The 25,631-nt window shown below is 39.4% G+C and overlaps 1 protein-coding gene across 6 annotated transcripts in view; it reads right to left on the bottom strand.

Moving 5' to 3' along the window:
* LOC130915364 (growth factor receptor-bound protein 10-like) overlaps positions 1-25,631 on the bottom strand; it is a 138,719-nt gene that overhangs the window by 62,054 nt on the left and 51,034 nt on the right. For all 6 annotated transcript variants that reach the window (XM_057835327.1, XM_057835328.1, XM_057835323.1 and 3 more), the window contains one exon: positions 12,627-12,921. In XM_057835327.1, the coding sequence (XP_057691310.1) occupies positions 12,627-12,921 (295 nt within the window). The remainder of the gene's footprint in view (positions 1-12,626; positions 12,922-25,631) is intronic.

Here is a 25,631-nt window from a genome sequence, read left to right as displayed (position 1 = left end):
GTTTCTGTCTGATCTAGGCCGTAATGAACAGTCTCTAAGCCAGGAGAAATCACAGACCCCTGCAGCCTGCTGGCTAATTTTCTGCAATATTTATCACACATCAATATTAAATAAGACATTGCTTTAAAGCATTTTTTGCTTTTTAAATTAGGCCCATACACTATAAGCTTGTGGCTCAAAAGAGGGATGATGGTTTGACAGCTGATCATAAACTTTTCAGGATTTAATCTTTTTTTTGGGCGGTGAATAGTGCGCACTGAAAGCCATTGTGGGAGACTCTCTTTTCGACTGTTTCTCCCTGCTTCTATCATTTCTCTGTAGAACCCAGCGAGTTCAAAAGGGAGCGGGCCTTTTGATGTCGTCCCATCTGAGCTAGAGAACAGGGTTATCCAGGGGTCAGCTCTGAATAATAAGAACTTCAGGGCCTGAGTCTGTGCTTGTGTAAGAAGAGGCGAGAAAGTGAGAGTTCTTAAACACAGAACACTCCATTACCTGATCATTTCTTCACTACTTCTGTCAAATAATCTGGACAGGGATAATTATTACAGAGCGCTCGGCAGTGAATGCATATGATAATGTCTATAATGATCGCTTAGGGGAGCCAGTGAACTACTACTACTTAAAACGAGAAGAGGCTTGTGCTCAATGATAAAATTTATGATAATTTGACCTGATGGTGTTGTTTGAGACAAACAGGACCTGACAAGAAGGAAGAGTGCATTGAAAGTTTACAGATAAGGGAGTATATGGAAACATTTATGTATATGGAAGCTGTGTAGCTGGGTATGGTAATAGAGGGCTATCAAATTCTAGCTACGTTCATACAATTACTGGAAAGTGGCGAGAAAAAAAAATACAGTAAGGCCTCTTAAATTGAGTGTGGCGGTAATTGTACAACTTAAGAATTGTTAACAACTATCCAAAATATAGACATATATATATATATATATATATATATACAGTATATACCTTTGTACTAGCGCGACATTTGGGACTTGAAGCAAAGACATCAGCAAATTGTGCAAAAGTTCATTAAAAATCAAAGCTACGTACCATAATTTTCAGACCATAAGGCGCAGTTGACTAAAAGCCGCCAGCCACTAAATTTGATAAGAAAACGACATTTGTTGGTAGATAAGCCGCACTGGTGTGGAGGCCGTATGTATTATGGATATTTACCCTAAAAGATATTACACACTTTATTTGACAGTAGAGCAGGGCGGTAAACCGAAAATTTACCGTCACCGAAATTCTTAACGATGACCGACGTAATTTTGACCATGTCGGTAAATTCGGTAAATTAATAAAACAAGAAAATATAGTCTTTTCATCCCGCTTTGATTCTGTGTTGGTCGTCTATGTTCATTCCCCTTTAAGAAAGCAGTGAATGTGCTTACGTAGGAAGTCACGTGACCATCAGGAAGCCAATCAAACAAAAGCCCGGTAAGCTAACGCTAGCAGCTAACGCTACAAGCAAAACGTGATGGAGTGTGGCTTAAGGGAGGTTCACCAAACTTTCAACCGACATTTAGTAGACTCTTGGTGGCATCCAGACGGGCTTTCACCCGCTGTCCTCCTTTGTTCTCACGATTTCCGGAGATGGTGCTTTCAGTGCTTTCTACTGGTAGCCAGGCTAACGCTAGCTAGCGGCTAACGCTACAAATGAACGTTATAGAGTCGGATAGCGGCTCTAACCTTGTCGAAACGGCTGAATTTAATGAGTGGATTGGGCACAGACTGCATCTAGCAATTACTATGTGACGTTATTTTGTATCTGTCAGTGTGTGATTCCTCTGATAGCTTTTGTGATGGTAAAGCATTCAGCATAAAGTACAATCCAACGGCGAAACTTATAATGACCGAGAAATGGCCCCAGCTATTTTTATTGTGCGTGCATTTATTAAAAAATGCACTGGGGGGGAAAAAACCCTTAAACCATAAAGTAAACACTTGTATTTAATAATTATGTCACAGCAGCCATTAACAATAAGTTGTCTATTTGAAGTGTACTGTTCAAGCTGCAAGTCATTTGTGTTACAATTACATGTTTGCACAGGCATATTGATTTTGACAATGTACATTGTTCAAGTCATACACGCTGTTATAAATGTTCATACTTGAATTCTTATTGCTTACAATACATTTTTATAAACTTAATGTTTAGACTGCATGTACAATTGTTAAATAAAGTATATCAAATTGAATGCTGGTAAATAAATCAACAAGAAATAGTTAATCTGTATTTCATGCATTGATTCAGATTTTCAAATTATATAACAGTCCGCTTGGGAGGATTTATCGTCATTTATCGTTATCGAGATAAATCTGCTCAATTTATCGTGATACATGTTTAAGGCCATATCGCCCAGCCCTATTTGACAGCGGCATCATATGTCTGTCACAAGACCAATTGAACCACCATGAAGCTTTGAGCCAATTGGCTGCAAAGCTTCATCAATTCAAAAAGTTTCATTTGACCATCACTGCTCCCTTGGGGGAGACAGTCAACCTTTGCTGCCACCTGCAGTCAACACTGTTGTCATCCAACATGCCTCCTAGCATGCATTGCAGCGCTACAGGTGTAAATGACAATCAAAATTCATGTTCTGTGCTAATTATTTCTTCAGTTACTGTCCCAGTTGTTTCATTAATTGCTAGTTATGATATTTGGTAACACTTTATTAGAAAATGGCGCCATAAGACCATCATACTTATGACATGACACTGCCATGAGCATTAATGAATGCATATGACAGATGCCATTTCGTGCCATCCGGCAAATTATCTCACTTTTGAGATCAGAGCTGGACATAAGTGGAGTTAGTGACATAATTTGCCAGATGGCACTTAATGACATCTGTTGTAAGCATTCATTAATGCCCATGATAGTGTCATGTCATGGCGGTATTACGACAGTCTTATGACGCTGCTGTCAAAGTGTTGCCTATTAACCCAAATAAATCAACAAATAAACCGCCCTATATACTATAAGCCGCAGGGTTCAAAATGAGGGGAAAAAGTAGTGGCTTATAGTCTGAAAATTACACAAATTTAAAACTTTTTAAGACCGAATTAAGACCATTTTTTTTAACTTAATACCTATTTTACAGTCATATCGACAAAGAAAAACAAAATCTGTGAATTTGTGTTAATTTATTCCTCTAAAGTGGAAATGTAAAATGTGTGCAGGATGTAAGAATGCAGCATATTGAATAGTGTGGTTGCAGCACTATCAGCTAGCTGGCTACTGTTAGCTCCTGTCGCTTCGTTTACATTAGCAGCTTGCTAGCTAGCTTTAGCTTCTGTCTCCTCAGGCTCGTGAGCAGCTGGCTGGCTTAAACAGACAGATTGAAAAACGCTGGCAATGGAGGGAGTATGTTTCTTTACTCTCATGGAGGTTACGTGCTTGGACGATTGAGCAAGGGCGCCTTCATGCCAGTTGCACCAAGCTGAATTTTTTTTTTGCATATGATGCAAAAAGATTCGGACACACTGCTATACACTGGTTTGAGCCAAAGGTGAATGGATTGTTTACTCAACCATGCTTCGTTGAATTTACATTTCCTCATCTGTCTAGTATGAAATGTATGGCTACGTGTAAAAAAAGAAAAAAATCTGCCTCTGTATAGTGCAGTGCATGACATTTTGTCAGGACTTCCGTCGTGACACGGGATTCATGCGGGAATCCCGCCGGACGGGATTAATAATTTTATTAATCCCGTGATTTTGACAGGACGTGAATGAAAGTCAACGGGAGCGTGCAGGAGCTGGAGTGACATCGATCTGTATAATAATTAGGGTTGTTCCGATCATGTTTTTTTGCTCCCGATCCGATCCCGATCATTTTTGTTTGAGTATCTGCCGATATTTCCCGATCCGATTGCTTTTTTTTTGTTGTTGCTCCGATTCAATTCCAATCATTCCCGATAATTTTTCCCGATCATATACATTTTGGCAATGCATTAAGAAAAAAATGAATAAAACTCGGACGAATATATACATTCAACATACAGTACATAAGTACTGTATTTGTTTATTATGACAATAAATCCTCAAGATGGCATTTACATTATTAACATTCTTTCTGTGAGAGGGATCCATGGATAGAATGACTTGTAATTCTTAAAGGATAAATGTGACTTTGTATATTGTGACTAAATATTGCCATCTAGTGTATTTGTTGAGCTTTCATTAAATGATACTGTAGCCATTTAACTTCTGCCCAAATGCATGATGGGAAGTGCAACCATGACTTTGCGTAGTGGTACCAATTGATATATCTTCTCTGCGTTGGGAAATAAAATAGAGAGTTAAGAAATCTATTACTATTTTCCCCACATTGCTTCCCACGATATTTCTAATCGTAGGGAGAGGGATTCTAAGGTTATAGCCAATTAAAAAAAGGTTCCAAAGGCTGCCAAAATTCACTCTACTCATTTTATGCTTCTTGTTAGCTCCATATACTGTATAGCAGGGGTGCTCATTACGTCGATCGCAACGCTAGTGTCGGTAGCTCGCGGCATCCCCCCCCCCCCCCCCCAAAAAAAAAAAAAAAAAAAATGTTTTTTTTTTTTTAAATGTACATGGTTAATTATGTTATGTGAGCAAACATAATTTACTGTCCATTTTTTATTTATATTTTTTTAAATGTACACAGTTATTTGTGTTTTGTGAGCAACATAACATCATATGTTGCTCACAAAGCATAATTACTGTAACTGTACATTTAAATTTTTTTCTTCCTTTAGGTCACCCTCCTCTCTTAAGGTAGCTCGCGGGAGGTTGTCTCATTTAAAAGTAGATCTTGGAGCAAAAAACACTGAGCACCCCTGCTGTATAGGTAAAACGGTGCCATTACAGATTGAACGCGACAATGCGTGAGTGGGTCGTGCAGCGCATGCGTTAATTGCGTTAAATATTTTAACGTGATAAAATAGAAAAAATATTAACGGGATAAATTTGATAACCCTACCATAGGCCTAAACTAAAGACTCTGGTTGAGTGTAACATATTATGTCTGTAACGTTAAACACAATTAGAAAACTATTTAATGAAAAAAAATATATATATATATTAAATAAAGGCATGTCCGATATTTTTTTTGCCAGTTCCGATACTTTGAAAATGACGTGATCGGACCTGATCGATCGGCATCCCGATCGATCGGGACATCTCTAATAATAATATTGATCTTTTTCAGGTGGTCGCACAGCACACCAAATTGAAGATGCAGCCACATTTGTACCGTAGTTATCTTTCACTGTTTTGACTTGGGTTAGCAAGTCAAAAGAACTACACAATATCCCATAATCCATCAGTGCTTCCAATCGACGATTTTACCCTGGGGCTGCGTTGCGTTCTGAATGATTGGCTCCTCTGCCCCGTTTATTTATTTAGGCTACATTATTTAAACAAAATGTCAAATGACACTTTTGAGGAGAAGTGAGACACGGAGAAGTTACATACATCATGAATTTTTAATACCCACAAATTTTTTCAATACTTTTTAAGGTATTATTTCCAAATTCCAAATTCATAAATTCAATGCTTTTAAGACTTTTTACGACACCACGGGAACCCTGAAAAGAATGTTGAATGTTGTTTAGAGCTGAAACGAGTACTCGAGCAACTCGAGTAACTCGAGTTTAAAAACTGATCCGAGTAATTTTATTCACCTCGAGTAATCGTTTATTTTGACAGCTCTAAGCATCACGTTTTGCTAGGACAACTTTTAATGCGGGACAACGCGCTGTCACGTGCGGAGAGGAAGAAGGGGAAAAAAAAAAAAAACTTACCGCAGCCGACAGCCGCCACAAACGACGCCGACGTTGCTAAATACTAGCCCGCACAATGCTACATTGGTAACAGGCAGCGTCTGGCGCGTCTCATAGAGATCACATGTCTGTTGAACTAGATGCGAAATGACAGACTCTGCCGCGTCTGAGCAGCGTTTGTAAACAGCCGCCATCTTAAAGCAGTACAGCGCTAAGCGCTAATAAAGAGCGCTAAGCGCTAATAAATAAGATTAACGTTACTGTCGCTACTAGCTCACGGAACGTTAGCCCTGCGGAGGGCTAGGTTTCAATTAATTATGACCACTGTCGATGCGTGGCTAACGTGTCTTACATACAGGCTTTAACATAACATAGCATTGTGGAGTGATGAGGGTGTAAAATAAAAACTTAATCATGCTAACTATCAATTTTAGCTCAGTAGTCATTGCTGGATAAAACACCAAGTAGCACTGGTCCCTAATGTGCTCCAATACAGCCTGTATCATACATTTATTTTGAACACTGCAAAAACTCAAAATCCTATCAGGACTTACAGTTTAGACTAACTTAAAACTTAACTAGAACTTAAAAATGGCTTGACACAAAGAGAAATTCAATTGAAACACGTGGGGAAAAAATCCTAACTTTTAAGTGATGTGTGTTATCAAGCGTAACGGCATTTTTAGGTAAGATATATATATATATATATTAATAAGATCTAAAAGTTTTTTGAGTGAAAGCAGTGAATTAGTCTTTTTTTTTAAATTCTAGTTACACCTGAGATGCAATTGTTGGCTGTTTTCAACAATATACAACGAAAATAAAGACATTGATTGACTGAAAATGGTTCAAGATTAGATGAAATGTCTTGTTTTCTCACGTATATGTATAATTGCTCTTCACCTAAAAATATATTTGTTTTATCCGATTACTCGATTAATCGATAGAATTTTCAGTCGATTACTCGATTACTAAAATATTCGATAGCTGCAGCCCTAATGTTGTTCCCTAGTTACTGATTTTACTAAGATTGTTTGACAATAACTGAGTGCTTAGTCATTAGAATACATCAGTCATCTATTCTTTTGCATTTGGAGTGTGGTATTTCTTTGGTTTATAAGACTATGTATTGTGTACTGACATTCTGTTCTTCACATGATAGACCTTCATTAAACGATTCTCGAGGAACAGCCGTAACCGAGTAGTACGACAATACTGAGCATGGTTGTGGGGAAACCGAATCCACAGGCTACTTCCAGCACGACCACTAACCTGGCTAGGAGTCTTCTACCTACCCACAATCTTTCCAAAAACAGCAACAGGCTGGCTGAAATGAACTATAGTTACTTTCAATTTTAAATACCGTATTTTTCAGACTATAAGTCGCAGTTTTTTTCATAGGTTGGCAGAGGGTGCATCTTATACTTTGGAGCTACTTATGTGTGATTATTTACGGTCGGGTCGGGCCACTTCTCTCTGGCTAACTTTTCTTTAAATAAATATACTGTATATTCATATATTTAAACTAGGGCTGTCAAAATTATCGCGTTAACGCGCGGTAATTAATTTTTTAAATTAATCACGTTAAAATATTTGACGCAATTAATGCACATGTCCCGCTCAGAAAGTATTCTGCCTTTTGGTAAGTTTTACAGCAAGGCTTTTTGTGCTGTCCAACAGCGAACTCTTGTGGTCGCTTTGCGACATGGTTTATTGTTTTCTTGCCAGTTCATTATGGCTGCACGACGTCTCGGGCTGATAATGTTGTGCTTATATGATCCTTGGACAAGATTTGTCCTTGAGTATGGTTGTTGTAAAGAATGTACATATTATGTTAGTAAGCGAAATGTTATATTTTTTGTATGAGACGCTTTTCGTTTATGTTTAGTGAACCTGTATAGCGTGCTAAGCTAACGTTGTTGGTAATGCAATGCTTGTGTACTTTTTTTGGTAGTTTTACGACGGTCTAAAGAGGACAATGGTTTGGGGGTTATTTTATTAATAAATCAGATGAAAAAGGAAGAAGTCTAATTATTAAAGTGTCGTGCACTAGCTGTCTAGCTTTGGAAAAAGTAGACGCTTCGGAGTGAGGACAGCATAGACAGATTTAAATGACAGTAGAGTGAAATGCCCACTACAGTCCTTATGTACCGTATGTTGAATGTATATATATCCATCTTGTGTCTTATCTTTCCATTCCAACAATTTATTTTACAGAATATATATATAATTTACAGAAAAATATGGCATATTTTATAGATGGTTTTTAATTGCGATTAATTACGATAATTACGATTAATTAATTTTTAAGCTGTAATTAACTCGATTAAAAATTTTAATCGTTTGACAGCCCTAATTTAAACTAAAATGGTGTATGGATGTTAAATAAAATAAATAATTTGGATAAAACAGAGAAGGTGCTGTGCATGCCTGCGCACGTGAACGCAGTGGCCCTGCTCTCTTTTCAACCCCCCCCCCAGCGAGCATCCTGGTATTTCCTTTTCGATATGGAGCAGCTACAGGACTGAAAAACAAACTAAAGACAGGGGAATTGAAAAGCTAACAACTGCGGTAAGACTGGAATATGGAAAGGATTTAAATTGATTGTTGATGATATGGAAACCTGTGTCGGCTTCGCTGAATGCTAACAAATGCGGCGCTTTGGTCTCGTGCGAGAAATATATTTAAAAAACCTTTCCAGCGTTATTTCGTTGTGTAAATGCATTTATAATGATCATAAAAATATGTAGACTATTTAAACATTGAAAAAAAGTTTTTCTGCCAACTCAAGGAGATTAAAATAAATGTCACATCCACTATGCGCCTGTTAGAACAGACACGCAAATATAAAAGATATAAATGTTGATTGAATATCCATCTTATAGTTTTGTTTAACTGGGAGAATTCGTTACAAAAGACAGGCTTTAATTTGTTATCATTATGCATATACGCACCGGCATCGTCACAAACGTGATCACACAAAACACAACCACGCATCGCATCCCCGCATTTCCTCCTTCCCCTGAGTCCTCACAAATAAAACATAAAACTTCGGGTTTTTTTCAGGATCGTGCCTACAAATAAAACACAAAATTTCCGGGTTTTTTTTCGGGCTCGGGCAAGCAAATCAAGTTAATTGATCGGGCTTGGGCTGCGTCGGGCTTTAATAACCGCGGGCCAGTCGGGTGGGCTAAATTTTTTAGGCCCGATCTAACTTCTAGCGTCATGTAATGTTAGCATACTGTACACCTATTCAGCCTGTTGTTCTCTATTGTATTTTAAATTGCCTTTCAAGATGACATGTCTGTTCTTGGTTCTGGATTCTATCAAATAAATTCCCCCCCCCAAAAATGCGACTTATACTCCGGTACGATTTATATGTTTTTTTCCTTTTCATTGCGCGTTTTTTGGCTGGTACGACTTATACCCAGGTATGACATATAGTCCGAAAAATAAGGTACTTTCACATGTGTATTTTGTAATTCACTGTGATTTGTAAATACAACACTCTTTGCAATTTGACTAAAATCTAACTATATATGTTAATAATAATTAAAGATGCACCGATACTGATACTAGTATCGGCAGGGGGCGCCGATCCGGCCCGAAATGGTGGTATCGGAATCGGCGAGTACCAACAAAGACGGAGCCGGTACCATTTACCGGTCCATTATTATAACATTTGACCGCAGCCTTTTTTTTCTCCTGGCGCTCACTACACTCTGTCTCTGTGTTGTGTGATGACACGTGAACACCAAGCAGCTATCGCTATTGGCCTGCTCCAGACCAATGAGAACGGGCCAATAGCCACTCCCGACCAATGACAATGGCGCTTTTTCATATGGAGGAAAAATAAACCAGGAGAAATGGCGGCGGTCGGGAAATATTTCAAAATACAAATCCCGTCGATTAAAATCAATGGCTGCATGCAAGATTTGCAGCCTGAAAGTTTCGAGATGTGGAGTTAAATCGGCCAGTTTCAATACCTCGAACCTGGTAAAACATTTGAAGACGAAACGTGAACGAACACAACGAGTTTGAGCCTGCAAAAGCAGGACTGCTATCCAGAGGAAGGGCGCTGGACCGGTGCAACAATCTCTGGTAAGTTCACTACGTCAACTTTACTTTGTCTTTTACTTAAAGAAATGCTGCAGTGATTTGGGAACTGTTTCCAAAGTAGGGTTGCCACCTTTCAGAAATAGAAATAAGGGACTCCCCCATCCCGAAAAAAGGAGGCTAATAGAGAGATGGGATGCTGTGGTCAATTATTATTACTTATAATTGTTAGCGTCCGCAAATGCGGAAACAAGGTTGGACCTTGAAGCGGACAACAAGCGGGGGATACGTACAAGGATTTAATGATTGCAAACAAAAAATAACACACGATCGTGGGATAGTAGAAATAACAAAAGGAGTCCGTGACAGCAGGTCGACGGAGCTCAATACTACAAACTTGAAGGTTAACTAAGACGATAGGCTCAGTGAGCCAAAAAGCCAAAATAAAAACACTCAAATACCTGCACAGGGTAGAGGTTACAAACGAGTGCAGGACACTAACAGAAAAAAACCCAATGCAGGGGCTTTACAAGCAAATGTAGCGAGACTATAGTGCGAGATGTCAAATGGCGATCAGCAAGGCAAATATCTCGGCAGCCTTCTCTGAGATCACCCGTGCTTAAATGCTGCGTTGATGAGCCTGCATTGGATTCAGGTGCAACGTCAGGAACGCCCCCACTAACAGCCCAGCAACAAAACACAATCTAACCAGCAGCAGAATGTGACAATAATTTCATGAAAGTTGCACTGTTTGGCCTTTGAGAGGTTTAAAAAAGTTTACTCAGTTCATTCAGAGTTTATTATTATGAATTTATTTTTACTTTCTTACTGTTGGGCTAGTATTATACTTTGTACTATTCTTTTTCCTATTTTGCAATGGTAAGCAACAGCCTGACAAAGCATTGACAGCAATGATTTCACATCCAATTATGTATCTCTTTGGGGGGGGGGGGGGGGGGGGGGGGGGGGAATATATATATATATATATATATATATAAACGGGGTGGTATCGGTATGGTATCGGCCATTACTGCACTGCCAGGTATCGTATCGGGGCCAAAAAATGGTATCGATGCAACACAAATAATAATGTACACTACTATGCATACAACTAAGCCTGTCGCAATATGCAATAATTCCATTTATCGCGCGATATATAAAAATGAAGGCGGTAATTTTTCCGCTGCGATTTATCGCCTTGCGTGCACGTGTGTGCGCGCGTGCGGCAGACGTGCTGTTAAAAGTTCGTTACCAACTGCGCAAAATGCATCTTCGTTCCAGGTCCGGCAAAAAGTAGCGCCAGAGCCAATCGTTCCCATTATATCCTATTGTTCAACGTATACCGGCCGCGTCACTGCTCCGGAGTGACTGTGGACCATCTATGGTGCGCCGGTGTTGTTGACGTGTGGGCGCTCCCGTCAGGAGTGACATTTCACGCGGGACGGCTATTTTTCGGCACAACGCTGGATATTTACAACGAAGTCCGCTAAAACATTGTTACCGACTTGGCTGCTACGAATAACCTCACTTTGACAACGAACAGCTGAATGAAATTAAGAGCGCTGTACTTCAAACTCGTCCTGTTTATGAAAGCCGTCATATGCTGGTGTTGTGTAATAATGAGCAGACGTGACTTCAGCGGCGCTTGCTAACTTTTTTAATGCGTGGTTGCGCGCACACACTAGATATCATGAAATGGCAAACTAGATGTGCTACGTCCCATGCCATTGGCTACGTGAGCCCAGAGTGATTATGGGACATGTAGTCCATATACTACATCGATGAATTCTAAACTGTCATTTGTCACATGAGGTTAAGAAGGCCAAATCAATCCATACCAGTGACTATAGATAATGTTGCAAATATTGTCAATTCAGTACGTGACACAGATGGATTCGGACCATAAATAGGATGTCTTGCTCATGTAGTAAACCTAGCTGCTAAGAGAGCTGTAGCAATCAACGGTGTGCCCTGCCTCACTTTACAAACAGTAAAGATTGTTCGCAGCACTTTTATCCAATTTTTTTTCATATCAGTAAGAAGTAAGCACGTAAATATTATGCACTAAAATGCATGTTTATATGATGGCAATTTTCGTGAGGAAAAGCGGCATGGAAAATGAATGAATGAATGAATGAATTTAATTTTTGCTCGTTAGCAAAAAAAAAAAAAAAAAAAAAAAAAAAAGAAACAAAAAATACAATTGTTATTTTTTTTTTTTACAGAGCATTAAATGTATTGAATCGGATCGAAAATCGTGTCCCCCGTATCAAAATTCGGACCGAACCATGACTTAACTATATCGTTGCATCCCTATGGAACACCATTGCAGAAGCTATGACGGGAAATGTTTTCATTTTCCTAAATGCTTAAGTTATTAAGTGCAATTTTTTTTTTTTTAAACACATTTTATTTATTCTGTGTTTCTGTGCGGTATCAATATTGTTGTTTTTTACTTAAGAGGCAGGGTCTATTGTTTTTAGTTGTGATTTCTTAAAAAGTATATTTGAATTTAAGAGTAAATATTTATCGTGTTTAAATGGGTGTACTTGATCTATTAATATATACTGTATTCGCACTGTGTTATTGTAAATTGGTTAAAAAAAATTGGGGGGGGGGGGGGGCGCAATAATATCGCATATCGCAATAATTTATGAGAATAATTATCGCACACTAAAATTTGTTATCGCGACAGGCCTACATACAACACAGTGGTACAGCGGGGTTCCAACTTGAACAACTGCTCTATGACCAGGCACATTTATGCCCCTTGATGTTAAATTGGTTGGCACTCACCGGACAGCCAGGATATGCATGGGCTGTGACCGCCGTAGGCTTGCTTGGGGTAGGTCTGTGGAGGTGGTGGATGGTGGTTCTGGAGAGGCATGGCCGAGCCCATGGTGACCCTGCCGCAGTTGGGTGTGCTGTGCATGAGGGCGATGGTGGTTGTGGTGTTGCTGGGAGGATGTTGAGGTCTTTCCATTTTGAAGTAGCAAAGTAGAATCTGTTTGCTGGGCACTGCATGTGGAGTATAAGCTCTCTAGTGAAGAATTCATGTCATTCACCAGGGCCTCCAGATCAACATCATCCTCTGGAAGACAAGTGAAGAAACAAATGCCTTGCTTAGAGTGCAGATTGATAAATCTGCAAGAAGATTCAAATCCGAAATCGAGCATACAAGTGAAATATTTGCATGCTTTCTTTTCAAATAGTTGAGGGATGAAAAACTGTAAAATCCCTGGATATAGTTGGGACCTTTCCACTTCTATTTTAGTTTCTCTAACATTTCATTGTGGTTGGGATGTGAACCGTTAACCTCACCACCTTAATTCTCAGTAATCCCATAAAAGAAAAAACACAGAACTCTCAAAACACAGACACACACCACGCACAGTTTTGACGAAACACTAATTTAGTAGGATTATCTTTACCATGTACATAATGCTGCCCTCTGGGTAAATCTCCAGGACAACAGGTACATGCACAAACCTGTCTGTAACACTTTTCAACTCTCAGCACTGGAGTTCATCGCTAAGGCATCATATTGTTGGCATCTGCTAAAAATTCACCGCATGTATCGAACATTCTGCTTTTAGAGGTCTTAAAAACCAGAAGTCAAATTCTTTTTTGAGGAGAAATCTATCTTCAAAGCCCCAGTGAAAACCTCCAGGCACATTGAAATTCATGAAGTGAATTTTTCAACTGACTCCAGAAGCATTATGTATCAAAGTTTGAAGAGAGTGCAATTGATGGGGGAAGTTCTCACTTAATTGCTTCATGCTGTGAAAGTTTTATCTTATAAAGTGTAATCTGGGCACAGAATTTTGCGCTCTCCAAATTACTATCTGCAATGACGACTAATTAACAACTCTTCATTTCAAAAAACAAACCAAGTTCATGAAATCATCATCAAATCCCTGCATCCAGTCCAAATGAAGTGTAAGTTACTTTTACGCCACTGGGGGGAGACAAGAACCCCTTGTAAGTGGCCGACAATCAAACACTGTGGAAAGCAGTAAAATGGGTTTTAGGAGATATCATTAATTCAACTCAATAACACACATTTTTAAATATTGTAAAAAGTATTATATTGAATCTAGCAGGACAGTTGACAGCTGGATCCTGTTAAGAAATTGGGAGTTTTTAGTGATGTCGCACTAACAACCCATTGTAACAAACAAACAAAAAAGTAGTTCTTAAGATAAATAAATAAATAAATAAATACATACATATTATATTATATTATATTATATTATATTATATTATATTATATTATATTATATTATATTATATTATATTATATTATATTATATTATATATGGAGAAGATTAGCTTTGCCTTGAAATAAACAATCGGGATAATTTTTCTTGGATACGTTTTTCCTGAAAACGTGTCAGGTAACTGAATCACAGGTGCTTGTAAATCACAGGTGGTTAATCTGCTAGTATTAATAGCAACATGTAAGCTGGAGCAGCTACTTATAGATAGCCTGGGGAGTTAAAGAGATGTAAACCACAGGACACAGAGTGCATACAAGGCCAGATACAGGGCTAAGGACAGGATGGGTAAAGCAAGCAGGAGTTCATGTTTTTTAGAGTGCAACATGGTTAAACAGTTCATGTAAAATTACATGAATTAAGCGAAAACTTTTTAGGTCAAACTAGCATGGCATTTTCAAATAAAATGACACGACTGCTTATATAAAGAAGCACAACCCACACGTTTACCAATGGATCAAGGATTTGTGAGTCATTATCAGTCGCATGATCATAATCACCTTTGCATGTTGCAATAAGGCAAACAAAGGTGTGCGTCACGCGGGATGTTGACAGCGCAATGCATGACGACGGTGCACGTGACTAAACCTAGTAGAACCTGACGAGTGCAGCAAGTTCTACAAACTTCTTTCCTTTGGCAGGCAAAGTGTAGACGTAAAGGCCTTTATTCATACTAAATAAACACACATTCATGCCTGTTTGGCTGTTGTCATGACACGTTTGACCTTACATTATTACAGCCAATCATTAGATCCTCTTAAAATATCAGAGCAGCTCAGGCACCAGGGAGCACACAAAGCAGAGCTGCTGACAGTAGGAATTTGGGGCTGTGATGCAGTTGCTTTACTGAAACGTATTTTAGGAGCAAGTCATGTGGTTAGTGCCTCCCATAAAACTGGACACTCTGATTTGAACTTGTATTCAAACTCAGGACATCTCCCCTGAGTAAAGTCGAAGTCTCTATGCCTTCAGTGTGGATTGGATAAATGTGATGAATCCTGAAGCAATTGCCAATGCCATTTTTGTTAGACATCTTGGACAAGGAAATTTAGTGGCAGCCACTGACATAATTTATTTAAAACACTACAGCAGCTTACAACAGTCAGTTTTCTTAGTTTCGCATTGCAACTGGTAAAATACCAAAGGTACTGTGAGGCCAATGTAAAACTAGTTAATTTGAGCTGATCTGGTTCGTCTATCACCGTCGATGGAAGCCAATCACTTAGTTGATTTTTCGTTGCCCGTTTAGGTGTTTTGATCAAGTGATGTACCTTGACTTGATTCAACAATTAATGTTGCACCGATACTAGTAGTGGCGGGGGGAGGGGGCGATCCGGCACTAAAATGGTGGTATCGGAATCGGCGAGTACTAACAAATAGGGCTCCGAAACCATTTACCGGTATGACTTACGCAGGACGCAGCTTTACTTCTCCTGACACTCACAACAACACTGGAGAGCTACACTCTGTGTTATGTGATCACTTTGCATGCCAAGCAGCTATCGCTATTGGCCTGCTCAAGACCAATGTGAGCTGGCCAATAGCCGCTCTTTACCAATGCCAGGGCAGCTTTTTCATATGGAGGAAAACAAACCAGAAGAAAATGTTGGCGATCTGGGAATATTTCAGCATAGAAACTTCATCGAGTACTATGGCTGCATGCAAGTTTCAAGAGGTGTGGTTAAATTGGCCAGTTTCAATACCTCGAACCTGATAAAACATTTGAAGACGAAACATGTGAATGAACACAAAGACTGTGAGGCTGCAACAGCAGCAACTGCTACCAAGAGAAAGGGGGCTGGACCGCAGCAACAAACCCTGGTCACTTCACTTCATCTACTTTACTTTTATTGTCTATTACTGAAAGAAATGCCGCAGTAATTTGAGACCTGTTTCAAAAGTGCCGTAGAAGTAAGCTAATCGGCTAAGTTGTGTGCGTGTGTGAAGGAAATAGTACCTTTTCTCGTAGGCACCGTCTAACTGTTTGCATCATTCTACCACACTTAATATAATCAATCACAGAACAGTATCTTTTCTCGTATTTACTGTTTGTATTACTCTAACAAACCCAATATAAAATAAATACAGAAGCACTTATACCAGAGTTTCAGGAAAACAAGCACAATATAGGGCATGAGGTACATGACGCCTCCTTATCATGGAAGCCCAACGTGTGTCATGCAATTGACTCGCAATCAGTTCTCCCAGACAGTCCAGAACAAATGGCGGGACGCTCTGTCCCAACACAAGGAACACCGGTGAACGCCGGATATCCAACTGATAAAACAACTGACAAGACCCCAAAAGCCCTTTTGACGCTGAGGTGGCAAAATCCACAACCCTCGTTGCCCGGACAACAGTAACGGGTGTAACTACATTGGCAAGACACCGGTGGTGGCTCAGTTCTACAATTAGCGTCTTTAGTAGGGCAAATTGAAATTCCGCTCACTATTTTGGCGGTGCTCTCTGGCGTTTAACGGTCCACATTTCCTATCCTTGGTTTTTGCCCAGTAGTTGTTGTCGCTTTTGAAAGCTTAGGTTTGAAAAAATTACGTATATCCATCTTGCCTCTTCGGTCCTCGGGTGGTTTTGGCTAAGCCAAGCGAATGACCGTCTAAGGTGCTAGTCACATGATCTGTTCGAAAAATAATTTGGACACATTATAAAATCTTTTTTGTTCATTTAATTAATTTTTATTGTTTGTTTTATTGCTTTACAACTTTTATTTACAGAAATTTTAATTTTAAAATCATATACAGGAAAGTCAATTACATGCAATGACACTTTTCGGCCACCGGGGGGGCTGGCTCCCCTCCCCCATTGAACTCTGCTTATGACTATATATACGTATGTATACATATATACTATTATACATATATACATTTCAGACGGAGTGGGATTGGAATGGTACTGGTATCAGCCGATACCGCACAGCTCGGTATCGGGGCCAAAAAATGGTATCAGTGCAACACTAACCAATGGTCAGCGTATAAAAGAATAAACATCACCCCAATTTACAGTAGCTGCCCATGAGAAGCTCTTACGAATGGTCCCATTGTTTTTCAGAACAACAAAAGTAAAATTTTTGTTCATCTAACTTTTTATTAAACAACAAGACCTATAATGGTGGCCAAAACTGCTGCATATTATTGTATTGGTTCACTGTAGAGAGCCAACACCGAACACAAGTTCGTCACAGGTACAAAGTAACACACTGTCATTAATGTTTTAAAACTTACTTTCTTTCATGGGCAGTGTTCATTTACTCCTCTGACATGTTTAGCCCCTTTCCCTTCTCTTTAAGAACATATAATTGCTTAAATTGGTGGTTAAGATCCTCCAACATCCTCCACTGTCTTACCCAATTTATATGCAGTACTAACCAACTGTAAAACTGGATAAGTCTGTTGGAATCCGCATAATAGCTTGTTTTGAATATTGCTGGTAATTAGGGAATGAAACTAAAAGCCAAAACATGACCATTGTAGTGATGGCAGATGCATATGGCTCACTGTTTGTCCTTAAGCCAAGAATGCAGTCTGTGCACTCTTTATTCAACTGGTTGAAAACTGCAAAGAAGACATGCGCTCACTTGGAAAAAGGAATTTTGTCAAGAGATATACGTGTACAGAGCATAGATTAAACAGGCATGTATTGGCACACATGCACACAACCCCAGAAAATTTAAACCCAGCAGAGGGGCTTCAACTCAAACGGGAAAGTGGGGGTATAGACAGAGCAGGTTTAAACTGTAAAGTGTGGCTGTGGGGTGTACAATCCCACTGATGACACCATGTGCATACACACACGCACGCACATAGAGGGCCAAGCCTCCTGTAGGGGCGAGAGCGACAGTGTGGGAGGGTCCAAGTAAAACAGATGAAGCAATGGAGGGAAAGGAGAGATCAGTGCAGACTCTTATTTAAAGGGTACTATGAGAGTAGTTTAGGGAGGGGACTCAGGGTAAGGGTAATCAGAGGACACAACTTTCTCAGTTAGCAAGCAGTTTCTTACTCTAGTTTTTATGGAATAAAAATTTAAACTAGGAAAGAAAAATGCAGGGTATGTCTTTACAATCACACTAAGAATGAATGTCCTGTCCACATTTTGAAAGGAGACCTAGCTAGAACACCTATCAAATGCTCAACACCGCAGCATTGCAAAACATTAATCAGGATGCTATGAGAGAGAATTGGCATTGAACGTTAAGGGTCCTGTAAAGCCATTTTCGTCATTTGTTTTTGAATACATGAAATACATTATGTTTGAAGGTAAGTACAAAGACAAAGATCAATTTAGTGCTGAGTTATGCATTACAGCAGAGGTGCTCAAGTCCAGTCCTCGAGAGCCCCTTGTTTTCCATTTCTCCCTCCTCCAACACACCTGACTCAAATACAGTAATTTCCCGAATATAACGCGCATTTTTTTCCCCCCAAAATCAACTTGTAAAATCATGGTGCGCATTATAAACGGGTACAGGGATGGAGACAAAAATATAAATATATATGTATATCAGAGGTTGCGCTAGACTTTTTCGTTGTCTGTCATTTTGACTGACAGGGTCATAAAAATCCGGTCATAATCTATTTTTACCGGTCACTTAAATTTTTAAAATGATGATAATGACATCGTGGTGACCCTTTGTTTGGCATAATTCACCTTCCGTACTTGTGTGTCCATTTGGCCGAGCACGTAACCGGCTACGACACAGTCCCGTGACAGAGACACTTAAGAGCCGCGCGCGGTCCCCTCACTATCCGCTCGCTCTCGCTACATGATTGGCCGAAGAGTCGAAATGCTCTCCCGTGAATTGCCTGTTTAAAAATGTTCCCGTTGCTACTTCTTGCGTTCGCTTATAAGTGCCCATTTAAAAAGGAAAAGCGATGGATGATACTACACACAGAGCGTATTACTAACAAATGTTAAAGTTGTATAATCATATAGCGAGAATAAGAAACGTCACTGACAAGCGCAGGCCCCCGCGAGTGGATAGTGAGGGGAATAGGACAGTGCGCCTACAGCTAACAAGACTCTTAACATTGCATACCGCTTCAACATATTCAATAGTATTTAGTTTTCATTCATTTTAAATTAATATTCTGTCCGAACAAGCTTAACAGAGAATCCACACTGTGCCATCACACATCAAGCAGATGAATATGTAACTTTTTCTCCGCAGTGACAAAAACAGCTGACTGTGGCCCCAGTAGGTAGGTAGCCTACCATATGTAGCATATGGAACAATGAAATTAACAGTTCACCTGCTGTGGCCTGAACGTAGTCTCACACTTTCCTCCTGGTGCGCATGGACTTGAATTGCGTGCCCGCTTGTGCAGTCCCTGTTTTTTCACCTCTTTTATCAACACCATCGTCGTTTTGGGGCTTTTTGAAGAAACTTCGGACACTCAGTTGCCTTGACATTTTTCAGAGTAAGGCCAACGACGTCATGCATCAAGAGAGACAATAGCTAATTAATATGCTCACTTGCCACCCTGTGGTCTGGGGTGTGAATTGCAAACGGTCAAAATGACGGATGGACTTCAGTTTTTTCCGTCACCGTTTTAAAAAATCGGTCAACGACGGAAAATATTCGGTTAACGCGACCCCTAATGTATATATAAAGACCGATTTTTTTTTTTTATTGTCACGGGCATGTTGTGATGAAGAAACGTATGCGGCGATCCGTTGCCGACCATTACGGTACGTGACGTCACTATTTTGTTTCGGTCGTGGCGAGCTAGGGAAGGAGTCGGGGGCGGAGTATCAAACAACGGAACTCATCCGCGTTGCTTTATTGACTTTAGGCTGCAACAAAATACGGTAGCAATGTCTGTCTCACATGCAACCCGCGGAATATAACTATCTTTCTGGCTGTTCCCTCAACAAAATACCTCCCCCGGGAACTATACAACATGGAACATAAGTTCCGTCGTGAATTCTGTGTTAACTCGCTACACGGTAATACTTCACTCTGATTGGTCCAATGATTTCGTCTGTGTTTAATTCTGCTTTTTTCACTCTTCATAAAGCACAGAATTTAGTTTCTTGAACTCATTTGAGTCAACGTTTATTGCAGCTCCGCAACTCGGACCGTAACAAACGTAACACAACACAGACTTTCTGTGTCCGTCAACTATATCTGTCCCTCGGGAAACTCAAATCCAAATAACAATAGAATGTTATATCTATTGTTATAATGTATTATATTGAAATATATGCATTGTATTTAATGTTATAATGATGATTATGTAATCAGCAACCTCTCCAGAAGCCTGATGATGATCCTGATTATTTTGATTCAGGTGTGTTGGAGGAGGGAGACATGGAAAACACGACAGGAAAAGTGGCACCGAGGTCCAGATTTAGTGAACTCTGGTATACAGTATACAACTGTTTTAGTATGAAGAGATTGCTAAGGGTTTGTCTGCTGTACTGATTAAATGTAAGGTAAAAGTGGAGCAAACACTAGCTAAAAAACAATTACAGTATTTCATTATGGAGTAGGTTTAGCCTCATCTGGAAATTTGCGATCTCCACTATAGGCTACAACTCCGAAGCGAGGTCTCTTGTTAACAAACTAAATTCAATTGATGACAAACTAAATTCAATAAACTCTTGACAAACTGGATTCAAGCAGATTTTAAAAAAGAAAATTTCCACAACTTAGTTTCAACATCTGCAGGATACCAAAAAATGCCATCATTATTTGGAATTCATGTTTTTGAATAGGTGAATGTCGCTCATTGAGGCCGGGAAAATCCCGTATTTCTTACGGAGAGAGCTGAGACCTCGCTTCGGAGAAAAGATAACAGGTTAATTTTCAGCACTACACTGACACAAGACACCAACCTTCCTTTGTGAAGTACTTTGTCACATCCTGTTGGCCTTTTCTACCCATCTCCTGCTTTGCTTTCTTTTCTTTCCTCTTTTGAAAACCTGATTCTTGTTTTGAAAACATTTCTGCTGTACCATGCTCAGCGCACTCCGAGTCATTGGTGTAAATGCACACCGCTGTTCCCTGTCTGATCGTAGGAAGGGCAGACCAAACCATTTAATGAAAATGCGGGGGTTGGGGGGTGGCTGGCAAAACATATGCTCTCTGGGTGTTTCCTTTTTGCCAAAAATAAAACAAGAAAAAGAAAGCCTTCGTGTTATTCGTATTAAAATTATAATGATTCCATCCATCCATCCATTATCTTCCGCTTGTTCCGGGGTCGGGTTAATATTTAAATTTTCAAACGATTACTTAATGTTCTAATTTTCTTTGTGGACCCCCTATCAGGGGATGGGCTCTTACAATCAGTATCACTTTTCACACCTATACGGTGCCCCTGAGGTGAGGTGAATATTTGAATGCTCAGTAGCTAGTGAATTATTCTCTCAGATTTTAGCTAAAACCAGTACATCTCAAATAGTGGGGCACAGAGCAATGGCGGGGTGGTGCATGTGACCTTGGGAAACATACTTTTTTGCCGTACTAGAATAAAGTGTAATTGCACATCTACTCAGTGGTGGCAATGGCACTCTCATTTTCAGAATGTGCGCAGTATTTTTGAACCAAACAAGAGCACACAGCAAAGAGCACTGGAGGAGATATGAAGTGCTAAGATGAGGAACAATGACAAAGCTGGCTTTTGGCTTTGACTTTTAATGCAGTGGGAGATGAGGAAAGACCAGTCTGTTTACTGTGTCTAAAAATGTTTGCAGCGGACAGCAGGCAGCCAAATCAATTAGGATGTCACTTAAAGACATTTAGGTTAAAGACATAATTAGACCTCATTCACATTGATAAGCCGCTTGATATTTTTTCAGCGAAAACTGAATTTTGCCAACAATCATTCTGCTTTGTTTCACAGTGTTACATCGGTAAACTAGCGAGCACTGTTTGCATCATATAAACTGGCATACCAAGTTGCTCAGTGCAAAATAACCCCACATCATAGCAAAGGAGCTGACAATGCCTGCAGCAAAAATAAAAACAGTCCCTCTGTCCAATGACACTGTCGTTTTTGTTCTATTAATTTAGGGATTTTTTTTCGGGCAAATTGTTTGGCATATTGTCCTCATGAGTTAATGTTGTTAATCAATTTGAATTATTTTTTATTGATTTTATCGAAATTTATTTTCCGGTATCAAATGGTCAAAAAAATGTACCTTTGCTGTATTTACAGTTTGGATGTGACTTTTTTGTTTTGTTTTTTTGTTTAATTCAGGCAAATAGATGTGCTTTCCATTGGAAATATAACAATGTTAATAAAGTTATACTTTATTGAAAGTTGATCTACAGCATATTACTTTTTTTCTTTAATATTAAAAACAACACAATGTTATGCAAAGGTGTAATTATAATAATAATGTTATAGACGAATGATACTATTTACAGTGGCGACGCGGAACATTTACGTCTTACTGGGGGGCATAACAGAAAAAAATTGAGAAGCCCTGGTCTTTACCCACATTTGCCAAAGTTTGCTGTTATTAAGTCCCATTTTTCTTTGCTATCCAGTATTTGAGAGGGAACACATGTTCCTGCACTTGTACTGAATGCCCGCTAATGCGTGCCTGTGTCATGTCGTGCTCGCTGTACAAGGGCAAAACAGGAATAACTGGAGCTCGGAGTTTCATTTCAAGCTATGAGCTCATGAGAGCCCTGCTGTAAGATTACTCCACTGCATTGGCACCATTGATGGGATTTCTTACCAAGCAGCTGCAGGAACACAAACACCCTGCTAAGTTCATTTTACCTCATGAAAAGGCAGATTTGAGTGCCTTTACATTTTATGGATATACAGTAGCTGTTTTGTATATGTGAGCTCATCTATGCGATTTACTGCACGGTGCGCAGGTGAGATACACAACACCGGCATGATAACAGCGCAAGCCATTGACATCGGTACTAAACATTTTTATCACACGCTGCAGTACATGTGAATTTCAGCATTGAGAGTATGAGCCTGTGGATGAAATACATTGTGACAAAAGCTGCTGTTTCTAAGCAAACAATAGGTGCAAATTCCCATTAGAAGTTGCTCAACAACATCTCAATCCAGGTTTATCAAACACAGAGTAGTAAGTCATAGGCATTCAAAGTTTCCTTGTTCACGCAAGCAGGTTCGTGACAATTCTGGCTGGGGAGCCAACACAGGAAATGTCTGAAAGAGCCAGATCACTTGAGAATAATTTTAATAAAATGTGTAGGGCAGCAGCTATCGATTATTTTAGTAGTCGAACAATCGATGAACTAGTTCGTTCAAATAATCGAGTAATCGGATAAGGAACATGAAAAATTAAAATACCTGACCTGAGCCTCAAACGGTATTAAAAAAAAAAAGGAGGATCTATGTACAACAAAAGAACAATTGGCTAACTTACATAGCAAAAGTCCGCAATCTTAAATGCGATAAAATGCTAACTTTTTTTTTACAATGCTCTTAACAAATGGTTCAGACACATTCACACAAAAAAATGGCTAAATATGCCTATAAACTAAATTATGAATGCATAAAAAACATCAGCTCAAACAAAAACTTAGCTTACGTTCGTCTTAACAGGGAGCAGTTGGATTCAGCCATGTGAAATGAGGCAGACCAGAGGGCAGTGTATCCACCCTGATCAATAAAATTAAATGCAAACACTTTTAAAATAAACCATTTCAACACCACTTTAATTAAACGAATACTCGAAGCAATAAAATTTAATTTGAATTTTTCTAATCGAATACTCGAGTTAATCGAATAATCGTTCCAGCACAAAAAATTTGTTACGTATTATCACTTGTGATGGCGGCTATCCATTACAGTATCTGTATCAGGTACAAGTTTAATTCATGAATGGGGTCAACCTGTGAAAATTTCTGATGCATTGGCCATATCTCAGGCCTGGTCATCCAAAACGCATGACTGTGTATGTAACTAGGGGAACATCTTTATAATGCTTCTCAGTTGTATTATCAACAGAAACGCAATGCTAATATTTGATTTCGCGTCCGAATTCATGAGCAGTTGTTGCCTGTTTACAAGTCCATCACAACTTCTGGTTCAAGACTGCATCGGTGGCATTCGGCGTACACGCACGGGCGCACATGATCTAATGTAAAATGGGTGGTTTGATCGGTGAAATGCCCTCGCTAAGACGCTGTGCTTTGTCTGATCTTGACAGCAAGCTAAACTCTGAAAGGATGATGCAAGACATCCTCGTGTGGTTTGTTGCTTTTAATGAGCAATCTTGGCATCAACACTTGACAGATTTTGATGCCGGCAAGTCATAATAGTCTTCAGGTTTGCCATATGGGGGCAAATGCTGTGGAGAGCTCCAAGAACAAGAGGGAAAAAAAGATCGGGTATTAAGATTGTATCAGTATCGGCATATATCCTGATTCATAAATAGGGATCGGAAGTTAAAAAATGCGGATCAGTGTATCCCTGGCTATCACCCGTCTAATCGCGCTACAAGCAAGGTCACATTTTAGGAGTAGGACATTGCGTTTGATCTCTTTTAAGGCTAAAAACCGGTGCCATTCCGTGGCGCATTTACGACCGAGTCGCAAAGAAATAAAAAATAATTCCCAGTAGCACAGAAATAAGAAATAATTTATTGACGACCACATTCTGGTCTGTGCGTCTTGAAACACCAATCTGTCTACTCTAAATATATACAACCCCTAGCAAAAATTATGGAATGCCCAGTCTCGGACGAGCACTCACTCAGACATTTATCATGTAGAACAAACTCCGATAAAAAGCTTGAAAAAATAATGAATTAGTTCAAAAGTGCAACTCTTTAGCATTCAGAAACACTGAAAGAAATGAATAAAAAAACATTGTGGTGGTCAGTAAATGTTACTTTTGTAGAGCAAGTGCAGGGAAATATATATGGAATCACTCCATCCTGAGGAAAAAAATATGGGTATGGAATTATGAGAAACAAACACAGAAATAACAATCAAAACACATCTCTAGTATTCACGTAGTAGCACCATCTCTGGCTTTTATGACAGCTTGCAGTCTCTGAGGCATGGACTTGATGAGTATTCTTCATCAATTTGGTGCCAACTCTCTTCGACTGCAGTTGCCAAGTCATCAGGTCATCCTTGCAGGTCGGAGCCTTGCTGTGGACCGTTTCTTTCAATTTCCACCACAGGTTTTCAATAGGGTTGAGATCTGGGCTATTTGCAGGCCATGACATTGACTGGATGAGTCTTTCTCCAAGGAATGCTTTAACAGTTTTAGTTCTGTGGCATGATGCATTGTCATGTTGGAAAATGACATATTTTCAATTGAAGGGATAAGAAGGCTGTCTAAAATTTCAATGTAAACTTGTGCAAACTTAGTGAATATTTAACCACAGCCATCATCCCAGTGCCTTTGCCTGACATGCAGCGCCATATCATCAAGGACTGAGGGAATTTTTATGTTTTCTTCAGGCAGTCATCTCTGTAAATCTCACTGGAACAGCGCCAAACCAAAGTTCCGACATCATCACCTTGTCCAATGCAGATTCTTGACTCTTGACACCTTGTCCAATG

Source organism: Corythoichthys intestinalis, chromosome 4 (assembly GCF_030265065.1).
Source record: "Corythoichthys intestinalis isolate RoL2023-P3 chromosome 4, ASM3026506v1, whole genome shotgun sequence".
Lineage (NCBI taxonomy): Eukaryota > Metazoa > Chordata > Actinopteri > Syngnathiformes > Syngnathidae > Corythoichthys > Corythoichthys intestinalis.
The sequence above is the reverse complement of the archived record's forward strand: the minus strand, read 5'-3'. Positions and strand labels throughout refer to the sequence as shown.